General features: G+C 49.9%; 1 protein-coding gene across 6 annotated transcripts in view; it reads left to right on the forward strand.

Moving 5' to 3' along the window:
* NDEL1 (nudE neurodevelopment protein 1 like 1) overlaps positions 1-22,137 on the forward strand; it is a 47,867-nt gene extending 25,730 nt beyond the window's left edge. For 5 of the 6 annotated variants that reach the window (XM_044249063.1, XM_044249065.1, XM_044249062.1 and 2 more), the window contains 8 exons: positions 256-353; positions 2,123-2,276; positions 3,325-3,473; positions 5,100-5,236; positions 6,918-7,091; positions 10,689-10,780; positions 14,279-14,430; positions 20,928-22,137. In XM_044249063.1, the coding sequence (XP_044104998.1) occupies positions 268-353; positions 2,123-2,276; positions 3,325-3,473; positions 5,100-5,236; positions 6,918-7,091; positions 10,689-10,780; positions 14,279-14,430; positions 20,928-21,021 (1,038 nt within the window). In that variant the 5' untranslated portion in view covers positions 256-267 and the 3' untranslated portion in view covers positions 21,022-22,137. Of the gene's footprint in view, positions 1-255; positions 354-2,122; positions 2,277-3,324; positions 3,474-5,099; positions 5,237-6,917; positions 7,092-10,688; positions 10,781-14,278; positions 14,431-17,531; positions 17,567-20,927 lie in introns of all 6 variants that reach the window. The other variant, XM_044249061.1, reaches the window with a different exon arrangement.
* Positions 22,138-24,063: the final 1,926 nt, after the last annotated feature.

Raw genomic sequence — 24,063 nt, forward strand, 5'->3', positions numbered from 1 at the left:
CTCCCTCCAGAATGCTGATTTAATGTCCCAGATTTTAGACTTTTAGATTCCTGTGTTCTCTCTTTGGAAATTTTTTCTTATTTCGTAGGATTTAATTTTTAACAGCCGTCATTTATTGACTGGTTGATTGTAAGCTCTCCGTGCAGTGCAGGGCTTGACACGCCCCAGAGGTCAAGAGCTGCTGCCTCCGCCACCCGAGAGCCAGGTGCCCCTGTTCTCTGTTTAACGTCAAAGGTTGTCTTTAATATTTCACAGGCTTTCTTGATCATGGATGGTGAAGATATACCAGATTTTTCAAGTTTAAAGGAGGAAACTGCTTACTGGAAGGAACTTTCCTTGAAGTATAAACAAAGGTAATATTGGAAAGCATCCTGAAAATAGGGGAGGGCATTTAGAATATGCCATTTCTAGCCAATGGATTTTATTTATTTATTTATTTATTTAAGCATAAAGCTGAATTTAGAGTTTCAGATTTAGGTTTGGGATTCTGGAAATAGTCATAGCATTGCTTTATTTAAATAGTATGAAAATGCCATAAATCTTTATTACTCAAATTTTTGTTATTATTTTAAGAAATATTTTATTTATTTATCTGGCAGATGGAGATCATAAGTAGGCAGTGAGGCAGGTACAGAGAGAGAGAAAGGAGGAAGCAGGCCCCCTGCCGAGCAGAGAGCCTGATGCAGGACTCTATCCCAGGACCCTGAGATCATAACCTGAACTGAAGGCAGAGGCTTTAACCCACTGAGCCAGCCAGGTGCCCTTATGACTCAAATTATTAAAACAATAATAAAACTTCATGTTTGTGATTTCTTTTGGTTGTTAACCTCCTTTTGTGCTTACTGCGTTTGGCCATCCTGGGCCTGCTGTGTCTGCCCTGATTCCGCCGCCTTGTGCGGTCTTTGGAGATGCCAGTGGGCTGTGTGGGGCACGCACAGCAGGGTCTAATTCTCTCCAGGCAAGCATTGTCAGTGTCGGGAGCCAGCAGAGCTGGGAAGGGGACGAGAAGAGTTTCAGGGGTATGGAGCATTTTATAAAGTCTCACTTATTTTAATTAGTTGGGGAAGCTTTACATAATGACCTTTGAGCACCAACATTTGTCTTAGATTTCTTTTTAAAACATCCTCTAACATACACACACGTTTTCCTGCTTTTGTTTACAGAGCTTGTTATCAAACTTTTTACCACTGGTTCATTGTTATTGTTGAAGGCTGTTCCTGTATTGTGCCCATGGTTCTAGAAGGCTCTCTCTGTGGCAGGAGTTCTTAATCTTTTTTATGCCATAGGTGCCTTAATAGGCTGGGGAAACCTGTGGACCCCTTCTCAGAATAACACTTTCAAATGGGTAAAATTAAATCATAGAGGGGCTCCTGGGCGGCTCAGTCAGTTAAGTGTCCCACTCTTGGTTTCTGCTCTGGTCACGATTGGGTCATGGGAGTGAGCCCCGCGTTGGGCTCCATGCTCAGCGGGGAGTCTGCCTGGGACTCTCTCCCTTCCTCTCTCTGCTCCTCCCCTCCCCACTGTGGGCACTCTTTCTCTCTCTCTCTCAAATAGAGAAAAATCTAAAAAAAAAAAAAAAAATTACAAAGGAGAACAACTGTATTGAAAAACATTACCTAAATATTAAACTACTCTGTGGTGTAGTGTATGTGTTGCTTTATTTATACCTTAAATAAGAAGGATCTAGTTGTGAGTATATAAAATGTAAGTCCTCTGGGCCTTTAAAACATTTTTAAAAATTTTTAAATTTTCTAAAAAGCCTTTATTTATTTGAGAGAGAACCCAAGAGAATGAGCAGGAGCCGGGCAGAAGGAGCGGGACTAGTAGACCGCCTGGCTGAGCAGGGAGCCCAGCGTGGGGCTTGGTTCCAGGACCGTGACCTGAGCTGAAAGCAGACACTTAACCGACTGAGGTCCCCAGGGGCCCTCTTTTGGGCCTTTTAACTCACTTTCACTGAACCCCCGAATACAGAGTCAGAACTGCAGAACAGGTTGTCCTTACTGTGTAGTGTAGGTTACGGTGGTGCCAGCGCCCAGGTCACATTCTTGAACTGGTGGTGATCATCTTCGGGCTGACTCTGCTTCCTGCTCTGACTCCTCATTCCCACGTGGTCTCTGATCAGCTTCCAGGAGGCTCGGGATGAGCTAGTGGAATTCCAGGAGGGGAGCAGGGAGCTGGAAGCAGAGCTGGAGGCACAGTTAGTACAGGCCGAGCAGAGGAACAGAGACCTGCAAGCTGACAACCAAAGACTGAAGTACGAAGTCGAAGCGTTGAAGGTAACCGCGGGGGGGGGAGCTGGGGTCCCGCGGGCCGCTTGCGGCAACCTGGGAAATAGAGCTCTTTTCTTGGTGGAGCCTCCGAGCGGCCGGTGGCAGGAAAGTAGCGAAGGCTCAAAGTCAAGTTTTTTTTTTTTTTTATGATCCACAGGTTATTGTTCTGCCTTTATTTATTTATTTTTCCCAATTTATTTATTTTCAGAAAAACAGTATTCATTATTTTTTCACCACACCCAGTGCTCCATGCAAGCTGTGCCCTCTATAATACCCACCACCTGGTACCCCAACCTCCCACCCCGCCGCCACTTCAAACCCCCAAAGTCAAGTTTTGAAATAAACTTTTCCTTTCCTGGGACCAAAGACAGGTGGCTTGGCATTGAGGCGTTCACTTAGAAGCTCTGTAGCTGTCCGTTTGTGCGTTACATTGCTGCTGTAGTATTGTATTGTAATTCCCATTGCTGTCAGAAGTGGCCCAACATGATAGATGGCCTCATTCCAGGTCCCTTAAAATTGTATTTGTATGAATTACACCTTTGTTTCATTATTGTTCATAGTCTCTCTATAGTTTTGAAGTTCAGTTGGGGTTAAAAAAAATTCCTTTTAAAAAAGGGATTTCCACGAGGGAAAAAATCAGCCCCGTTTGCTGCTGTTCAGCACCGGCCTTTGCCCAGCGCTTGAGCTGTCTCTGGGCCCGGGGGGAGCGCGATCTAGGGGAAGGTAGGGAGCTTGGAGCCGTAGTTAGCTTGCGGGGTTCTAAGGGCAGGAGTCTCAACAGTTGTACGTCTTTTCAGACATTGTTATTCGATTTCTTTCTGACAGGAGAGTTGTTGACTCTCGAGATTTATGAGTTAAGATACTTTGAATGTGGGTTTTGGATTTTTTTTTTTTTTAGTTTTAAATGTTCTAAGGAGGAGAGCGCTACTTCTCCCATCAGCTCAGATGGGGAGTGAGTTGCTTGGGTCTCCCCCACGTCCGTGTCTTGGGTTACTTCTTTGCTAAGGAGAGCTGTGTTAGTGACACCCTCGCCTTCCTGTGCCCGCACGTCCAGGAGAAGCTAGAGCACCAGTACGCGCAGAGCTACAAGCAGGTGTCGGTGCTGGAGGATGACCTGAGTCAGACCCGGGCCATAAAGGAGCAGCTGCACAAGTACGTGCGAGAGCTGGAACAGGCCAACGACGACCTGGAGCGCGCCAAGCGGTGAGTGGGACCGGGCATCCGGCTGGCGGCTGCGAGGCAGGTCTGGGTCTCTGTGCTCGGCCTGTCCCCTGGGTCTTGGTTCCACAACATCGCCCTTTGTGGTTTCACGCCCCATCACGTCAGCGCTCACCGCAAATCCTCATGTCCCCAGATGGGATCCTTTGAGGGCTTTCTCCCACTGCCCCCCGCCTCCCCCCTCGTTCCTGTTGGTTTTCCTCTGAAGCCTGTGTCCTCCGTTCCTCTGTCTTTCCCTCCGTGTTCTCAGTCTTCCCACGCTTGTCGTCGGCCCTGCGTCTGCTACCTGAAGTCTGTAGTTTCTTCCTCGCCCATCTGTCTGTCCATCCCTACTCCTCTCTCTCTTGGCCTTTCACACCAGCACATGGGTTTTTCGTGGGTGCTGCTTCCCTCACGGTCGTGTGGCGTGGCCGGAGCGGCTCCCCTGGGGTTGGAATTCATTGTTTCTTAACCATCCAAACTGAGTTCCTTTCACTGTACAGTTGTTGATACGTGGGTGACTCTTCAGTGCCTGGCCTGGTGCTAGAGGGGAGGCTGCCTTGGGTGTGACAGGTGGGGACGTTTCTCATGACAACTGCTCCAGCAGGGAGCGCATGCAGGTGGCTGTGCAGCGCGGAGGACGGCGCCAGGCACGTCTGCCACTGGTGTTGCAGCTGCCCCTGAGTCGGCAAGGAGGAAGGAGGCCAGGCGGATAGAGAGAGGGATGTGAAGGCCGAGAGGCAGGAAGGCTCGGGAGCTGTGTGTTATTTCACTTTGCAGCGCATGGAGACGGTGTGGCTGACCAGGATGAGGCTGGAGGGTGGTCGGGCCAGGGTCGGGAGAGCCTTGTCTGCTCTCTCCATTCTGGAGGCAAGGAAGGGCTCTTTGAAGAATTTGTTAAGCCAGGGAGTAGCATCAGATTCTGAGTTTTGAGAGGATCATGCTGAGGCATTGGAGGGAGGAGGACCATTTAGGAGCGGTCCAGGGTTGGGGGTGGGGGCGGTTGAGGAGCTAAGCCAGGGCAGGAGGTTGGAGGAGAGCAGGTGGAGTTGAGAGACATTTTGACAGTTGAAAGCATTTGGTAAAGTTGGCCAGAGCCTTGAGTTCAAGCTGGAGGTCAGGGAATGATGTTTCTGTAGCAAGCAGCACGTAGTGGGGTGGGGTGTGTAGTAGGTGCCCGGCAATGTCTGTTGTGAGTAAGCTGAGGGATGCAGAAGGACGAGTTGGTAGGGACCTGGGACTTCATGTTTTAAACAGATTCTTAGTTAATTCTTAATGTTCTCTAAAATTGTTGAAAAGTTTTCTTCCTGAAAACATGTAAACTTCAATTGTTCTGTGTTTAAAATCCAGTGGGGAGATACAGTGTGTAATAAATGCCTGCCTTTTAAGGAACTTGCGATGAATTTTGGTGGGAATTTAAGAGAATATATTGAATGGCCCAGACTAGTGGCAGAAATACTAAATGCTGCCAGAGTCTGGAAGGGACTGAGATCCGTTCTCGTTCAACCGGGCCAGGCTTTCTAGGTCAGGAAATGCCATGAGAGAAACTGACAGTTTCCTTTTGTATTAGCTATTTGTATGTTATTTATTTAATTCGTGGACTTCAGTTTATTTTATTTTATTTTATTTTAGGGCAACAATAGTTTCACTGGAAGACTTTGAACAAAGGCTAAATCAGGCCATCGAACGCAATGCATTTTTAGAAAGCGAGCTTGACGAAAAGGAATCCTTGTTGGTGTCTGTCCAACGGTTAAAGGATGAAGCAAGAGGTATAATTGACAACTGAACTTTTATCCTTTACCTTATTATCCCTAAGCCCAAGGGCTATGCTAGCTTCAGGATTCGCCTTGAAAGCTATGTACGTTATCTACTTTCATCAAGCACTATGGCTAAGTGCTTTTTAGTGTCTTAATGTCTACAGCGTCAACTGTAAGAGGTAGGTAGTATTATCCCCATTTTATAGGTCAGAAAACGGAGGCATGGAGAGTTTGAGTTTTTTCCAGAGTCTTAGAACTTTTTGGTTGTGGGGGGGCGCCTGGGTGGCTCAGTCAGTAAGTGTCTGCCTTCAGCTCAGGTCATGATCTTGGGGTGCTGGGATTGAGCCACCCAGGCGTCCCTATTGTGTGTGTCTTGACTGGTTTGTTTAGCTTTCTCCTTTTCGCTTATATGTAAATAATTTTGTGTTAGGCACATAATAGTAACACTGTGTCTGTGCACAGTGTTAAACCATTTCCACAGTGTAGAAACCATTTTCTTCTTTATAATCTGCATTTTACCACATACGAAAAAAAAAGGGAGGGAAGAAGAATTTTATTCATTTATTAAAGATTTTGTTTATTCAGTTGAGAGAGAGAGAGGTAGAGAGAGCACAGGCACAGGAAGAGGCTGAGGGAAAGGGAGAAACAGTCTCCCTGCTGAGCTGTGATCCCAACCTGGGGCTCGATCCCAGGGCCTGGAGATCATGACCTGAGACAAAAGCAGATGCTTAATCATCTGAGCCACCCAGTGCCCCAGGAAGAATTTAAAGGAAAGCGTATAATCATCATAGGCATAATAGTGTGCAGCAGTCTCTCTCTCCTCTTCTCCAGCCCCTGGAAACACCCTTCCCCTTTCTGTGTCTTTGAATCTGACAACTCTAGGAACCTCGCAGACGTGGAGTCACACAGTATCTGGTCTCTTGTGACTGGCTCGTTTTCACTTAGTGTAGTATCCCCACGGCTCATCCGTGTGGTAGCCGGGGCCAGAATGTTCTTCCTGTTTGAGGCTGAATAAGTTCACATTACATGCATGTACCGCATTTTCTTTATTTATCCATGGTAGACATTTGGATACATACCCAGAAATGGGGCAAGTTTGTATCCTTTTTTAACATGAGTGTTCTGTACATCAGTTGTGTAACTGGAAGAGAAAATGTTAATTTTAGCTTAAAAATTCAGTATTTGAAAGCAAGAAAAAGTTGCAACTGTTTTGAATACTTCCTTTCTAAAACGAAATAGTGCATTTTGATAATAAAAAATACCAACCCATTTAAAATTACAAAAATGAACTTCATTGATTTTGCTGTAATCCCCAAAGTGTACATCATTTCAGAATAAAAACAAATGCGGTGGAAAGAGTATTTAGTTTTGTGTTGTTGCAGGCTCACTGTGAGTTCTTCTTTGGACTCTGCCCCTCATTTTTTTTTTTTTTTTTTTAAACATATGAGCATAGTTAACTGTTCTCCTAGGTAAGAGCATTTGTATTTGATCTTAGCACTCTCAACCATCATTTAGGCAGTAGAGTTATCATTTTTATACCCCAACAAATAAAAAGTGTTCCATAGGAAACACTTAATTTATATATATTATAACCATAATTTAGGAAGGACGTCTTTATGGCATTTCAGAGGTGACTTTGCTGGATGGATTTGCTTCCTCTGGTGAGTTTTGTTATCTGTGCCCCATTTTGCAGATTTAAGACAAGAACTGGCAGTCCGGGAAAGACAACAGGAGGTAACCAGAAAGTCGGCCCCCAGTTCTCCGACCCTTGATTGTGAAAAGATGGACTCTGCGGTCCAGGCATCACTTTCTTTGCCAGCCACTCCTGTTGGCAAGGGCACGGAGAACAGTTTTCCTTCACCAAAAGGTTTGTGATGTTTTTTTTTCCTGAATCTGCGGGAGGTTGTCCAGCCCGGGAGGGTTTGCTGGGGAGGTGGGGCGAGGTGCATTTGAGGTTTCAGGGTAGAGTCGCGCGCTATGAGGTGGAAGGAGAGGTTGGTTTCCGGGGCCACAACCACACGGGGAGCAGGGCGACAGTGGCCCTGTGTAACATGAGTGCATGAGTGGCTCGGTCAGTTGCGACGTTAAAAAGTTGAAGGTTTTCAGGCAAAGTTGATCTTTTGATGCTAGCAGTCATCCACAGTCATGTCGGAAAATGGAAAAAGAAGAAAGAAAGTGGCCTTTCTGCTGTCTTACCCTGGAGGCTGACTACTGTTAACCCTGACTCTGCCTGCCATGAGAACGAACCGATCTCGGGGACTAGATGCTTTCACACGCAGCCTACCAAGACGAGTCGAGCTGCCCTTCACGCTCGTAAGACTGGCCCAGGCAGACTCGGCTGTCCTCTTACACGCCCCCGTGGCTGCCGTTTTCAGAGGTGACATTTGGCGTCATTGATGACTAGTACATAAAGAATGTTCTTTTGCCATCAGCAAAGGTGTTTTTTAAAAATCTAGATAAGCAGAAAAGCCATTTAGCAGACACTGCGTAGAACCCTAGAGAGGAACCCGGAAGCACTTAATTCAGATTTATTTCATTTTTCCAGCTTATAGATGTTTCAGCCACTCCCACTCCTTTCATACTTTTTTCTTCCCAAAATGAAGCTCTCTTTTCCCTTCTTATTTATTTATTTATTTATTTTTAGAGATTTTATTTGTTTATTTGACAGAGAGATCACAAGCAGGCAGAGAGGGAGTGGGGGAAGCAGGCTCCCTGCTGAGCAGAGAGCCCCATGTGGGGCTTGATCCCGGGACCCTGAGACCATGACCTGAGGTGAAGGCAGAGGCTTTAACCCACTGAACCACCTAGACACCCCCCCTTTTTTTAAATAAAGAGTTTTATCTTGCAGAATGATAGGTGAAAGTTTTGTCTCCAGGCAGATAGTGACCTTCTGTGTCTATGCCAGCCCTTCCCGTAGCCACTAGCCACATGCGACTGTTTACATTTTTATTAATGTAATCGAGTTAAAATTGGAAATTCAGTTTCTCAGTTGCACTGGCTGCATTTCCGGTGCTCTATAGCCCTTGAATAGATAACTCACGCTGCCTTCTCCTAGTCCTAAGGTGACATTCGGTGAGAAGTGTGGCAGTGCTGTATAGTGCTGGGTGTTGCTGTGTGTCCTCGTGCTGTTTGCTGCTGAGGACCTAGAGCAGGTCGGGTATAGAGGACGACAGTCACCAGCAGCCCTCACTGTCCATGTTTCAGAATGGCTCCTTAGGCATTTGAGGATCTCAGAATTCCTAACATTTGAGATTTAACAAAGGTTTGCTTTTAGGCGCTAGTTAGAATTCTGCAGGTAAGTTCTGAAAATGCGTTAGTCAAGCACGAATCAGTATAGTGTGGAGCTTCACTCGAGGTTAATCCCAGAGACGTGTACATCCTGTAATAGCTCATTATAGGTTTAATTCAGGGACTTGGTTCCGCTGAGCCGGGCGAGGTCAGTGGGACGCAGAGCTTGCTCACTGTGGCACAGGATTAAGATACGTCAGCCCTAAGACTGGAGTCTTGGTCCGGGCAGACACAGTTTTAGCTGGTGGCAAGGACTTTCACTAACCTGAGAGCTGCTGTGCGTTGGCTCCCGGCAACTGCGTGACGGAGAAGGCGGCACAGCGCTAACGAGAAGCAGGAGATGAGAGAAGTCAGTGCGAGACTGAGGGGCTGAGCTCGGTGGTCTGCCTGTAACTGTGTTTTACTGGTAACAGCGCCTGTTGCCAAAAAGCATTTAAAACAACTCACCATAAAAGCACAGATTTCATAATTTGAGGAGAATAAGGGAAGAAGAGATCTGGAAGTCCCTGCTGAGAAAAGTACGGCAGCTTCTGTTTATCCCGTCGAGCGCCGGTTGGATGCCACACGTTATTCTGGATGCCGAGGGGCTCCTGCTAAATTGGGCGAAGGTGCTGCCTTCAGGGTGATGATACTCTGGAGGCCAAGGACAGCGAACAGCCACAGCAGCAAAGTGACTACGAGCTGATGAGACTCTGGAAAGTGGATGAGAGAGTAACAGCTGCGTGAGAGCTTGAGTACTTACGGTGTGCTAAGCATTTAACGAGTGTATTGACGCATTTAAACTTCACAATGACTTCATAAGTGTTGTTACCAGCCCTCTTCGAAGTATGGACCACTTACTAAGGCTCCCACAGTCTATAACTGGCAGAGATGGATTTGCCTCTTAAAGTTTAGCTCAAGAGCCCTTACCCATCGTGTACAGTACCTCAAAAGTAAATTGAAAAAATGTGCATGACCGAAAACCTTTGCTGAGGGGCGTTCAAAAAGATGTGACTGTCACCTTGGATAACCCCAATTCTGAACGGGAAGCCTCTTACAGTAGCCATTATCTGCAAATCAATCAGCAATTTAAATTTCTTTTTTATTGTATTTTTAAATTTTTTATTTATTTGTTTTTAGCAATTTAAATTTCTAATAAAAGTCAACACAGGGTTTTTTAAGTTGGCAAGTTTTAAAGTTACGCTGAAGAATAAATGTGCCAAGGAGAGTTTGGATTAGCTTAATAACAAGAAGCTTTCTCCTTTAGGATACCACAGGCTATTTTAACATTGTAGCAATGAAAGCAGCCTATTTCCGGTGGGACAGACTAATAGTTTAATGGAACTAAAGTATATTGGGAATTCATGTAGGTGAAGGGTCATTTCAGCTGAGAAGAGTGTTCACGACATGGTATTAGTACAATTGGTTATCCTTTTGGGTGAAAAAAGAATTAGGTATTTGTTGAATTAAAAGGATCTAAATGTAAAAAAAAAACTAGGAAAGCATTAGGAGGAGATAGGAGCAACATTTTATAATATTGAGGTGAAGAAGCCAAAACTTCCCCCGCCTGTAGAACAGAAAGTTTGAAAGGTTAATACCACGCTGAGAAATTCAAGATCAAGGAGAGAAAGGGGGGCCATCTGTGGTGTTCAGCGCCCTTGCCCGTCGATTGAAGGAAAGACAACCCAGTATCAAATCGTAAATCATAAACATGACTTCCTGAAGAAGAGATTCAAATGTCTAGTTATTAAGGAAACAAAAGAGAAAACAAAATGACTGTCAAATTGACCAAAGAAAAAAAAAGATCACATCTAATATTACTGAGGGCATGCCGTACAGATCACTGACATTGGCATGACCTTACCAGCATTTTGGCAGAATCTCTTAAGGTGGATGAAAGGCCATATCCTCTGATCCAGCAGTTCTATCCATTTTTAGGAATCTCTTCTCTGGAAATACCTGTCTAGATGTTTTAACGATATGTGCCCTTTTAGCATTATTCGTGATGTAAAATTGGAGATCGTCTCAATAGCCATCAGTTGAAGGAGACAGTTTATGGTGTCTCCGTTTTATAGCTCGTGTCCCCAGTTTGAACACCGTATTGACCTGTCCCTGAGTGTATCCTGCTCAGGGACACCCAACCACAAAAGGGAAAGATGCCTGCAAGTGTAATCCTCCCCCTTTCCTTTCCCTCTAGCTATACCAAACGGTTTTGGTGCCAGTCCGCTCACTCCTTCTGCTCGGATCTCCGCACTCAACATAGTGGGGGACCTCTTACGGAAAGTCGGGGTGAGTATTCAGCCCTTTAGCCTGAGATACTGCCCTGGTTTTGAATTCTGAATTTGGGGCGAGAGAAGGAGAAAAAGTGTTCCTGTGTGTGGGGAAAGCTGTGATGATTCAGAGAGGCAGGAGCGTGCAGGGATCCGCTGAGACGGTGGCAGATAAACATGCCAGGGCGCCTGCAGGAGGCCCAGTGCGCTGCGCTCTGGAGATCCCTGGGGCTTTCTTTGGTTTCCCCTTGGCTCTTTCTGCCTCATGACTCCTCCATCTTTTCCTAAGGTAACTGGTCTCTGGCCTGCTGTGTTTTATCCCACTCTCGGGTCCTGTTCTTGCCGCAGGTCGCCCTCCGCGTGGCCTCCCCTTGAGTTCTGTCCCCGGAGAACTTTAGCACTGGCCCTTGGACAGGACTTTGTGCTCTTAGTCACGCCTGTCTCCTCGCTCTTGGCCGCTTCAGCTTCTGTGCTATCTCCTTGGCTCTGACCTTGGTTTCCAATTGAGCTTTTGAAGTCTTCCACTTGTTTTTCTGCTTATTCAGTTTTTGCTTGGTAGAATGCTTGCTCTTTGACCCCATCAGCAGTGGGACTCTGGGTGAGAATGAGTGAAAGCCATTCTTGCTTTCATTTCTTCCTGCTTGTTGGTGACCCTGCAGATGGCTTCCTTTGTCACTGACGACTCATGCTCTTTTTGGCCGCGGAGGAGACCCGCGGTCTGGGTCAGTCTGGCCGTCGGTGTTCGCCTTCCCTGAATCTGGATTGCAGGAAGCAGTTAGATAACTAGGGATTCATGCCACCGTGAAGTTAGCGTCTCGTGCGTGGGCTCCCTTTCCTGTTTCTCTGGGCAACTTTTACCTCTCTCTTCAGTAATTTTCCCCTGAAGCTGCCCGCTGTCTACCGCCCCTTCACTTACTTGTTTGTGAGAGGCATTTTCTGACAAAAGCAGAAATTGGATTTTACTTCACATAATGAAGAAACGGGAGGCCTTTTCTGGCTTATAAAATTATTTTCTGACCATCACATTCATTCTGAATCTGTGTTTCAAATTTGCTATAGAAAGCAACATGCAGGGCGCCTGGGTGGCTCAGTGGGTTAGGCCGCTGCCTTCGGCTCAGGTCATGATCTCAGGGTCCTGGGATCGAGTCCCGGATCGGGCTCTCTGCTCCGCAGGGAGCCTGCTTCCTCCTCTCTCTCTCTGCCTGCCTCTCTGCCCACTTGTAATCTCTCTCTGTCAAATAAATAAATAAAATCTTTAAAAAAAAAAAAGAAAGCAACATGCACAAAGTCCATAGAGTAATTTTCCCTCCTAGCATAACCATTTTTAAAAATCCTATTTGCTGTAAGAGTTGTGGTATTTGGCCCCAGAGATCAAAATAATATGCTTATTTTTTGGTATCTTACCAGCTTCAAGCAGTAAGATGAAGAATTTAACTCGCATCTCCCACTTTTTAACTCTTTGTTCTTTTGGTAATATTGAAACTTTAAATGGCATGCTTAAACCTTGTTTCTGAGTTTATTAGACCGTATCTCAGCTCCTTGCTGCATGTGTCTTTCTCTCTGTCCTGTCATGAACCCTCCATTAGTTGGCTCTGAAAAGTAACTGAAAATCATTGAGCGGCTTCTCCGGTACTCTGCTCGTGTATGGGTTGTAGGCTGCAGAATCACAGAGAGCCTGGGCTCCTGGGTCGTTTATCTCTGTCACTCAACAAATGTTTCAGGGATTTTTTTAATCGTTTACTCAGAACCATACCACATGTTTTCATTTTTGTATCAGAGCTGACTTGTATGTTTTTTCCTTCTCCTGGCATTGTTACTTACCTTCTTTTTCTTGGGGGTAGAAGAAGCCTGTCCTTTCTCAACTACGTCTCATGTCTGTAGCTTCTTACTGGTGCCCTCTCTGCCGGTGCCCTGAGGGGTGCTGCCCCAGTTCTCTGCCTGGATTACTTCTGCCCGTTCCCGGGCTTCATGTCCGCAGCAGCTTTCTCTGGTCCTTGTTTGTTTTGCTTATGACGTTACATAATTTGTTCAGAAATGGTGCAGAAAGGTGACCTTGGGAGTCCCTGTGCGTTGGTCCGTCTGGCTGATGGTCCACTTTCCGAGAGGCCGCTGGGACCTCGGGCATGTGGTTCCCCGCCAGCCCCGCGCGTTCTTCGGAGTTTCCCTCCCTGCTTCTCTGTCCTCCTCTGTCTGCTGCCTCGAGCTGGAGGCTCCAGCCCCTGCCCTGTATCCTCTTGCACTGAGAAATCAAGGCCATCTGATCTCCACCTGTCTATTCTCTTTGACTTCTGTTATTACTCTCCTGTTAGTAACTGTTTATAGCCATTCTTCCTCGTTAGCGCAGCGCTTCAAGGACCATGTTCCTGCCCATGGCTGACTTTGTCCCTCTGTGCCTTGGATCCCTTCCCTCCCTGCCCTCTCATCAGTGTCTCCTGTGCTTTTAGCCTCTTACCGTGTTTCAGTATCTGTGTGTAATCTTCATGGATTGCCACGTGTCACATGTAATATCTGTGTATTTCAAACTGCCTAATTTTTTAATCTTAAAAAGCAAAAGTAAAAAGCAGCAATTTTTTTTTTTTTTTTTTACCCTACATCTGTCTTTAGCTGTCACCCTCATTCTCTCTTCCCTTCACAGCCAAGCTTTTTGAAAGCAGGCCTCCGTTTATTGTTAGCATGGGTGACGATGTGCCTCCTCCCCAGACATCCTGGTCCGGACTCTGATTCCTGCTCCCTCCCCAGAATTGCTCATCGATGAGCTCAGCACTGTTGAACCCAGTGGACGCTGTTCTGCCCTACTTTTGCTTGGAACATTCAACACTGGCTTTTTTTGTTTTTTAATGCTTTCTTTCCTTTGCCTCTCTGATGCTGTGTCACGTCTGCCTCCTGCCTTTCTGCCCATTCCTCTGTCATCTGATTGGGTCTTCATCTGCCGCACCCTTCCCGGGTTGATATTATTCAGAATTCTGTCCTTTAATTCCCCTTTCACAGCCCTGACTTTGTCTGCTACTTGGTGTGACATCTTTTAAGATTTCATTTCTAGACCACTCTCACTCTTTTCCCCAGTGCCAGACCCAGGACTTGCCCTTGTGCATCTGTCCCACTGAGGCCTCGGACACAGTTCGGGCCTGCTCTGTGATCACGCTCAGCAAGTATTTGAATGAATGAATGTTATGAATAAGGATATTAGGGGCTTTCTAATAGTCCCCAACTCAGAAAGGGTCAAGAGACCTGGGATCTGTTTACTTGTGCCACATTTTGCTTAGTTGGAAGGTCAGGCTTATATCCGTGTTCGTCAGTAATACTGAGAGGAGTAAGTGCATTGTTCTGAGGTCCTTAGTTGGCCGGCAGCATGAAATTCCCCCTTTCCATCAGAGAGGTGATCGATTGTGGCTTGAACGGCTACTGCGATCAACAGAGAGACTGTAATTTTAATCTTGAAATAGAAATGGTTTGAAATGCAGATTTTTATGTACAGCTACTGTTTTGACAACCAAATCATTCCTCCTCCTTTCTGTAGGCTTTAGAATCCAAATTAGCAGCTTGCAGGAATTTTGCAAAGGACCAAGCATCGCGGAAATCCTATATTTCAGGGAATGTTAACTGTGGGGTCATGAATAGTAACGGCACGAAGTTCTCTCGATCAGGACATACGTCTTTCTTTGACAAAGGGTAAGTAAATCCTGGACATTATATATTTTTTAAATTTTTTATTTATTTTAAGATTTTATTTATTTGACAGATGGAGGTCACAAGTAGGCAGAGAGGCAGGCAGAGAGAGAGAGAGGAGGAAGCAGGTTCCCTGCTGAGCAGAGAGCCTGATGTGGGGCTCAATCCCAGGACCCTGGGATCATGACCTGAGCTGAAGGCAGAGGCTTTAACCCACTGAGCCACCCAGGCGCCCCAATCTTGGACATTTTAAATGATTTTTCTTTTTTTTTTTTTTTTTTTGAGTTAGTAAAGTCGCACTTTAAGTGAGCTTATTTTACTTTGAAAAGGTAAACTCAGTTTGATAAGGCTACGTGAAGCGGTATCATTGAGGTCTTAGGGGACATAAATCTGTTGTCATCTTCTGGTCCCCGTGGAGTCGGTTGCCCCTAGAACTCTCATGCTTCTGTCTTGGGAAACACTCTTGCAAGGTAGCTGTGCTAGGCTCTGGGAATTAAAGACGATGTGGTAATAGTTCTTGTTCTCAAGGCGCTTGAAGGCTGGTGGACTTGCCTGGCCGATATTTGTAAGGGTAGAAAACACCATGACCATGTGTGTGTAGATTTTGCAAGACACCTGCTGTCTGAAGATTTTGGAAAAATATGAAACAACTGGATCAGATACAGTTTAGGGGACACAAGTTTTGTATGATATGAAGATGTTTTCTGGGGAGTTGAGAGTGTAAAAAAAAATGGCATAAGATTGAAGCATTGGTATGTCCTTAATGCAAAAAAAATTTCAGTTGGTACCGCTATGTAGAAGTGAAGAGTAGATGTTTTCTGTTTTCACACTACTACATCCTTACATGTACTCTCTCAGGCAGGTAAAATCACATTTTTACTCATCTGCTATACGCTTTTAAAAATTTATGGGAATAGACTTTGAATCCGACTCTGCAACCCAGCCCCCATCATGACTTACAGGCCAGTATCTTCCTGTCCGTGCAGCTTTCTCCCTCAAGTCCAAAAACGACACTGCGTGGTTATACTTGATTGAAAGCTGTCCTGTAGCTAACGAGCGGTCAGGACCCCGTGGTTTGGCTCTGCCAACCAGGTTCCACGAGGTGGCTGTTCTTGGAACAGCATCTAGGCACCAAGCTCCCTTGCCCGGTCCCTGTTTCGAGTGGTAGAGCCCGTCTAGTCCTGTTCTCTGCATGCAGGACAGAAATGAGTCTAGAGAAGTTTCAGTTTCTTACGGGAGCTTGTATTTTCTGCTTTCCTCTGTAACCGTGGCACATTTCTGGAGGACTTGACCCGGCACACAGGCCGCTCTGAAAAGCTTCTTTATGGCCGCCCTTGTGGAGTGCGGTGTTCTGGTTTCCCTCTCTCCTTCAGGGACTTCTACCCTGAAGGGCACATGCTTCATTAAGGAGCACGTTCTGAACTGGCTTTAAGTAAGTCAGAGCTTCATTCTGACCGCTGGGTTTCCTCGGGGAGTCAACATAAAATCAGTTTTCCTCAGGTTTAGGAGTTTCAGGAAACCTTGAGGAGTCCCTATCTTTATATCGTAATGGCAAGTGGAATAAATAGATATTTCACATTCAAGTTGCCATTTCTCCCGAATAACACAGGGAAAGTTGAGGGGCAGATGAGCATTGAAAATAGTACCTAATTATTTTGTCCAGCTTGTACTTTTTGTGACGTCTAACTCACCTCCAGTGGGGCAGTTACAGGTCTGTTTCGGGAACCCTGTTTCTTGCCTCAGGTGCCCTGTAACGTGATAATGGGCAGGAACCAGAAATGGGGGGGCTGGGCCGATGCCTCTTTTGCAGTCCTCAGAGCAGTCACGGCGGGGAGGGACCGCTCTCCGGGCAGGTCCCTACTCCTGGCTTCCATGTGGCCCCAGCGTGGGGCACCTGGGCGCGGCAGGCCCAGAGATGGACCCTGTCTTAGGGGGCTGTGGAGGGCACAGAATCGCCCGGAACCAGGAGCTTTGGCTTCTGTCACGGAGTGCCTGTCCCCTGAGGAACATTCTAGATGCACGCGCAGGCTTTATTTCCTGAACCGGGCCTAGAGACGGGCTTCCTGAGAGAAACAGTTGCAAATGATACATCTAGTTTTGCTTGAAGTAGTACAAGTTTTCAACTGTACTGTGTCGGTTAAGGATTTAATAAATACACTTTTGTGGGCTGGCCTCTTCTCACGGGTTCAGGTCACAGCGGAGTAGATCGTACATCCACATTGTAGCATTGACCTTCATGAGCCACGTGTCCGGTTGCCACGTGCCCAAGGCTGGCTGGTGGCTTTGCGTGTCTGTGGATCCTTGCCGCTTTGCTTTGATTCTGGCTTCCTTCTGGCCTGGCTTTGAACTCTGGCCTTTCTCCCCGGTGGCCTGCTGACTAGATAGTCACGACGGCGTGCACCAGCCGCGACAGGAAGCGGGGGAGCGTCCCAGCCCCCACCTCCGTTATGGAGCCTGGCAGGTAGAAGTCAAAACACCATTTCCAAGTGTCCAAGCGTGTAGCTTGGAGTTGTAGCATGAGAGAAAATTCCATTTTCAAAAGCCTCCAGCTGGAACTTCCCTGCCCTGCCTCCTGCTCCCGAGGAGTGTGTCTGCAGGTCCCTGTGTTTTCCCCAGCTGTCCTAGAGACCTGGGGTGGGGTGCTCCTTGGGGGAGGTGTGCACCCCCAGGTCCTGTGACGCCTTGAGGCCTGACCTTTCCCACCAGATGCTGCCCCTCGGTAGGTGTCCGTACGTGTGGCCTGAAAACACTCTGGATGTTCTGGTGGTTTGAGGACTTCCTGCAAACAGGGTTTCCTCTAGTCTGTGCTGGCTTTTGCCAGGTTCTGGACCTCTTTCTTGGCGTTGCTCCGTGTCCTTCAACCACCGACAGTCCCTCGTGCTTGTCATCTGAGTCCCACATGTGGTGTGGTCACTGGACTTCTCTCAGACCCCCTCTACTTTCGCTGTCATTTTCATTCAGCCTCTTAAGTGTCCCTTACCCTGATTTTGTAAGCCAGTGAGGTCGGTGGGGCTGTGTGTAGGGGGGCGTGGACCAATTTTAGGGCAGGCTGTGAAAATAGGACTTGTATTACTGTTTAATGTTTTTTCCTTTTTTTTTATTAGGCAAGAAAAGGTCATATTTCCCACGTTGTTCATGGGTAACTGAATTTGTTTGCTGTGCTCTTTCTGCTTCTCTCTCCATCCCGGTGTGCGGTGTAGGACCCACTAACACACTCGTTTCACTAACGCATGGGGCTGACTCTGCTCTAACCGACTTACAGCCCCCGAGTGAGCACTCAGGCTCCGGTCCGAGCCGGCTCCTGCCCTTGTTGGTGCTTCAGCCACGCAGCGCGAAGGCAGCTCGTGGTCATGGGCCCCGGGCAGGGTCGGGGCGGAGGTGGGGGTAGCTAGCGGGCTTGGCAGTGTTCCTGGTCCAGGGTCAGCGCTGTAGCGGTGACACTGCCGGGGGTCTGGGTGTGGGGATTGTGCGTTGCTGTCAGGCCCTGGAATCCTATTTGGCTTGACGTCCTGGGAGACAGGGCTTCTTCCTGCCGTCCAGAGTCTTCTGTTAGGTCAAGGTGGGCGCCGGTGGTAATGGAGCCTCACCGCCCCCCAGGGACTCTGCCCTCCTGCTCACTCTTGGATGCCCTGCGTACAGCGGGAGGGTAGAGGGAGACGTGTGTGCATGTGTGTGTGTGCACGTGTGTGTGAGAGATCTGCCCTTCCAGGAGCGCGCATTTCCGTCTGCAGCATGGGCTGGAGCTTGTCTGAGCATCCGCTGCTCCCATCTCCCCAGGCCGGCAGGCTGGGAGGGGTTCTGCCAGTGCTCCCCACGCCTGCTCTGACCTTCTTGCGTCCTGTTTGGGCCACACTCAGCTGCACCGGCCCTTGCTGCTGGGCGGGATCTCGTCTCTGTGCTCTGCTCCGGCACTGAGGCTTCCCGTTCCGCAGACAGCTCTGTCCCGCTCTCCACATCATCTGCCGTGTCACACAGACCGCAGGCCCTGTGTGTGGCTAGATCTGCTACTTTTCAGACTTTTGAGGTAGATTTTGATGGTAAGACTGTGACATTTCTGGAACCTTCCTGCATAGATGATTCCCAGATCTGTCTCTCCCTCCCTGCATGTTCTCTCTCCACTCAGTCCCATGTCGTCCACCGGGACATTTCCCTGTGGCTCTCTTGCTGTCCCCTGCAGCCCACGTGGGGAGTGTGGCAGCGTTGCTCCTCTGGAACCCCTTCCCTGTGGCACAGCTTGGCCGTCGCGGGGAGGGACCTCACCAGACAGTTTCTCGCGCCTGGAGAGTCAGCCTTCTCCCTCTGGCCTTTCCCGTCCCACTTCTTGCCTCAGGAGACAGGTGCTGGGTGTGAGCCTGGTGGGTTTTGCTCCCCGGGCTGCATCTGGCATTCACTTGAGGAATTCTCATTTCGGTCCACGCGGGGAAATGGCCCGTTGAGTTTCTTGTTCTCCTTTTCTCTGCTGGTTGGCACTGCTGTTTGTCCCCTTAGAGCCGAGCCGCGTCAGAGTTACCGCAGGAGTTGCGGCTCGTGGAGGGCTGTCAGGTGTCCTCCTGCAGGAGGAGCCTGGGAAGGGAGAGGGGCCTGGGCACCCACTGACTCGCTTGGGGTGAGCCCAGGCTGGCATTCGCTTGCTTTGCTCTCTCCGGCCGCAGAGTGATAGGGACAGACCGTGTGTTCAGGTCTTTCCAGCTTGAGACTGCAGGGGTCCCAGCCCTAAAATCTGCGTGCGGGGGTCCTTCTTGTGGAGCTCTCGCATCCCCTGTGGACGGGCGCTAGCCACTTCCTGGTGCCAGTGGGGCTCGGCCTGATGGCCGGAGTGTAACATCCATGTTTCTGAGGCCAAGGCTGTGCGTGAGGCCTGCCTGGTTCTCGCTGAGGTTCCAGGACTGTCCAGACACATGGTGGCCGGGGGCCAGTGCCGTGAAGGCCGGAGGGGGTTGCGGGCACAGGCCTGGCCCCGGGAAGAGGCCCAGGCGGTTGTGGAGGACAGGGAACAGATGATTGAAAGGCCCAGAAAGAAAAGGGACGGTCCTGGGTGCACATCTCGGGGAGGAGGTTGTGCAGCAAGAAGTCTCATGCCTGCGGGCTGTCCTGTTGCTCTTGGCCTGCGCGGGGTTGCTTGTTTTCAGACTCACTTCTGTCCTCCGGGGTCAGTTACTTCGGACCTTAGCCCTTCGTAGTCGTCAGCTGGTTCTTCGTCTCCCTGCATGCCGGTTCTCTCAGGTCACACTTACTTCCGCAGCGCGTGAAAGCATTGTCTTTGTGGGGAATGTGTTTCTGCACCCCACCCCCCCTTTGGTTTGGTTTGTTTTGTCTTTTAAGAGAGCCTCTCTCCTTGAGCCTATACTCAAGGCCCTGGCCCCTGCCGCTGAGCAGGTGGGGGGACAGCGATGGCCTGTGGGTTTGGCGCAGCCCCCACAGTTGCCCGCACCTCCCGTATTGCTGCCAGGAGGAACCTTCCCGGGAAGGGTGATGCGTGGAAGGCTGGAGTGGCTTCCCTAGAGAGCGTCCAACACTGTGCTTTCCCCCTCTCTGCTTCTGGTGGCTGTGTGGGGCCGGCGGGTGGGTCTGGGGTGGGAATAGCAGGCTGGGCCAGGGCCTGAGGGCGGGGTTGGGAGGCCCTGCATCCTTGCTCCTGCGTGCTGGGGTCGGGCTGCGGGCTCTGGGCTGGGTGGGGGCCGGCGGGGTGGGCCCCTCACATCCACAGACACACCTACCCATATTGTCAAACAACTTAACAGAGTTATTTTTTTCCCCTTTATTAAGATATTCATGTACCTTGTAGAAGATTTGGAAAACAATAAAAAGTGGAAAGTAGTAAACAAAATTATCCACCACCCAGATGGAGGAAAAGTAACGGTTGTTAAATTTCCTTTCTAGAACATAAATGATTTTATATACATGTATGTGTGTGTGTGTGTAGCCCCCACATTCTGAATTCAGCTACACAGAAGTAAGGTCCATAAAAGAGGTTGTATGTTAGAGTCTGGAATGTCTGTCACTTACTCTTTTCCTGCCCGGCATTGAACCTATACAGTTTGGCGACTTGCTGCTTTTCCCATGTAGCATCAGTTACATTCTGAGTATTTTCCCGAGCGGTTAAAGAACTCTGTGGAGTGTGTTTAATGGCTGTGTAAACTGTAAACTTCTCATTTAGTTGTACCAGTATTTATTCAGACAGTTCCCTTTGGGCAGACATTTAGACCAGCTCTGCAGGGGCAAGTCAGGGCTGTGGTGGCGGCGGCCGGCAGGATGGAGTTGTTGAGGAGGAAGCACGCGAGCGCCTTGCTCTCCATCCTCCGATGCTGAAGTCTCTGACCCGCTGATGCCTTCCAGTCGCCACCATTCCCGGGGCCCCCGTGATTCCACCCTGGGCAGGAAGAGGACTGATTATAGAGAGCAGGTACATTTCTTGTGTGTCGAGTGATTTTAAATGACCGTCTCTCTCTTTCTCTCTTTTCTCCCCTCTCTTCCCCTCTCTGCTCTGGTCACCCCCACAGGGCAGTAAACGGCTTTGACCCAGCACCGCCGCCTCCTGGTCTGGGCTCCTCGCGCCCGTCGTCAGCACCGGGTATGCTGCCTCTCAGTGTGTGAGTGCCCGGCCTCCAGGTGGGGGATCCTGCCCTCCTCCAGCAGCCCAGGACACCCACGCCTCACCCCTCGGTGCCTGGGCCCAGCGTGGGCCCCTGCGTCCGCCTCCCTGTGGCCGGCAGAGGGCAGGCTGCATGCGGTGGCGGCTGCCGGGCCCCGCCCAGCCCCAGGACTCTGCGCGCTATCAATGCTGGCTATTTTCTCTTCTTGCCGTGGTGCCGTTGGTTTCACATGATTGCACTTTTGTGGGTCACAAGGTGATACGTACGTGTATTCCTTGGTCACTGGATGCAGAAGTACCCATTCGTCACACCTGCCTCATAGCTCCCACCCTGCTGTACCGATAGGATTTAGTTGTGTTTAAGACATGGCAGACCTTCTAGAAGTTCTCCCCCAGATCAGGTCAACACGTGCCCTCCTCCTGAGCTCCCGCCCAGGCATCTTCAGTGCTCACGATCATGTGTCCCCCAGACCCACTCCCCACAGTTTGGCCTGTTGCTGGCACAGAGTCAGGAAGGTCACTGAATTCGGGAACATTTTCTGCACCTTCTGATTTTAGTTTAGCAGTTACCATTCCATAGACTTGCCTCCTGGAGAGCGAGACGCCCATCTGATCCACAGGGAGCAGGAGCCTCTGGGCCGGGGCGCCCACGGTGTGGGGCCTCTGTGCCGTCTCCTCCTCTGTGTGGCTCTGGGTGAGGGCGGGGGCAACCTCCTGGCCAGCTTTCTGGTCCTTGAGTTAAGTGACATCTTTCAGAGCGTTTTGTTTTGTCCTCTGAGGGCCTGCGCGGTTGTGTTAGGAAAGGTCGCGCGCCCGAGTCGAGGCAGACCGGCCGCCATGGTGGTTCTGTGCGTCCTTTGGTTCCTCTCATGCTGCATTACTGTTTACATTTGTGTTACTGTACATAGGTTTGTAAACATTACCGCCCGAGGTATTTGTATATAACCTGGGCTTTGTAGCTTTTATTTATTCAGAATTCATATGGCATGTTAACGACTGACGCTGTCCGACTTGGGCGGCTGTATAGGATCATCATGTGGTTACAAGAGAAAACAAGAAAATACTTCCCCTCAAAAAAATCTTTTAATGTGGAAACAATAAATTTCACAGAAAACAAAGGATGGAGGTTGCTTTCTTGGATTCCCGCCCACCTTCGGAAGATGTGGAGTTCCTGAGCCGGGTTCCGGCGTCTGTGCTCCCGCACCGGTGGAGTGGGCACTTGGTGGCCACGAGCCGGGGCAAGGAAAAGCCTGGCGGCCTCGTGAGGAGGCGTCTCACGGCCAAAACGGGCATTCTCGGCCAGACCCTTGGGGCTGGTGCCAGGTGTGCGGTCGCAAAGGCACAGAGTGACCGGATGCAGGAGTGGCTACACTGGGGGCGTGTACGGGTGCATCAGATTCTGCACCCCTCTTCTGAAGAGTGTGGTCTGTCGTTTTAAAAGTAGAAGTAAATGAAAAGTGAACAGATTTGGCCCGGAGACCTCTCTGTGTCTGAGCCTTGGCTCTGTCGTGGAAGCAGAGCTGCTGCCATTGATGCAGGACGAGTTCTGGGCCTGACTGCTCGGCCCTGGCCCTCAACAACTCCTCAGTTGCTCCCCCGCTGAGCGCTGCTGCGATCGGCTCGTGGACGTGTGTGTCAGCCGATGGCCGGGCCGGGCTGGGGCCATGGCTGCAGGAGCCCGTGTGTGGTTCACCAGCCGTCGCCGCCTCTTTGGGCTCAGGACACCGCGGGCCAGGTCCATGCGAGGGCGGCGGTGTGCTGTGGGCTTATTCCTGGGCTCCTTGCGGGGGAGACCTCACAGGTTTGGGGGGGGTCTTCTGTAGCTGCAGCAGGCCCTAGCCTGTTATGAGAGCCTGAGGAAGCTGGCTACTTCCTGGCCTCATCTTCAGCATTTGGGATCCTGCAGTGCAAGTCACTGCTTTGTACTTGCTCACGTAGGGCCCTGGGCCACCGGGCGTGAAAAGTCGCCGCAGGCTGTTTGCAGGTGCAACCTCCTGCCTTGGTGCACGTGTTACCCGCCGGGCTGCCCGGTGCCCAGGTTAGCCCTGCGCTCATGGAAACCTCCAGGAACGTGCCCGTCCCTCAGTGGGGTCCCCGCTGTGCTCTCTCCTGGTGGAGGGGGTGCTCTTGCAGGAGCCGAAGGACTGCCCTTTGCCTCCAAGTGTTTCCACCTTGCCCCCCCGTCCCCTGCCCCCCCCCTTCCCCCATCTCCACCCCCCCCCCCCGCCCCGACCCCCTCCCTGCTCTGGAATCTTCCTGCAGGAGGGTAGGAGCCAGCGCTCCACTTCCTTTCAGCCCAGAGTAGCCAGAAATGGTGCCCCTCGGCTCAGGAGCGGAAGCTGAGGTGGGATGTCGAGTCTCATGGAAGGATGGGACTTGGGGGGCCTGGGAGCAGGAAGAGCCCACTCACCCCAGTTTACGGGAGGGAAGGTGGGCCCAGAGTTTAAGGTGGCCTGAGCTCCCCCAGCGAACGGACGGATGAGCCAGGATCGGACACCAGCTCGGGTTCGTTTCCTGCGTTATGCTCCACTTCTCCAAACCTGAGGCCTCGCTGGCCTGGACTCTGTTTCCTGCCTCAGTGGATGAGCTGCTTTGGGACCCTTAGAAATGACGGGCTACGGGGGCTGGGGCAGGGCCGTCCCTCTGTAGCAGGAGGGACAGGCTTCGTCTGCCTCTGTCTTCCGGCCTTGACTCTGCTGCTCTCAGCTGTCCCCAGGGCGCCCTTAGCCTCTCCTGAGAGCCACGTGGAAACTGGCGTCTTCGGGGAAGGGCGGGGTGTCTGGGGCGCAGCGGCGGGCTTTCCCCGGGGGGAGGGGGGCGGCCTGAGGCCACGTCTGTCCTGCCAGGCCAGTGACGGGAACAGGTCCAGGAAGATCTCAGGCCTTTTCCTCATTGCGGCTTTCCTTCCTGGCGGCTCTCCCGTGTGCATCTGCCCTGGAGTTGGGAGTGGACGGCGGGTGCTAGCGTCACTGTCCAGACGGAGGCGTGTTCCTGGGGTCCTAAAAATGGGGGCCAGCCGAGGAGGCATCTTTGTAAATCACTTT

The sequence above is a fragment of the Neovison vison genome, chromosome 5 (genome assembly GCF_020171115.1).
Source record: "Neovison vison isolate M4711 chromosome 5, ASM_NN_V1, whole genome shotgun sequence".
Taxonomy (NCBI): domain Eukaryota; kingdom Metazoa; phylum Chordata; class Mammalia; order Carnivora; family Mustelidae; genus Neogale; species Neogale vison.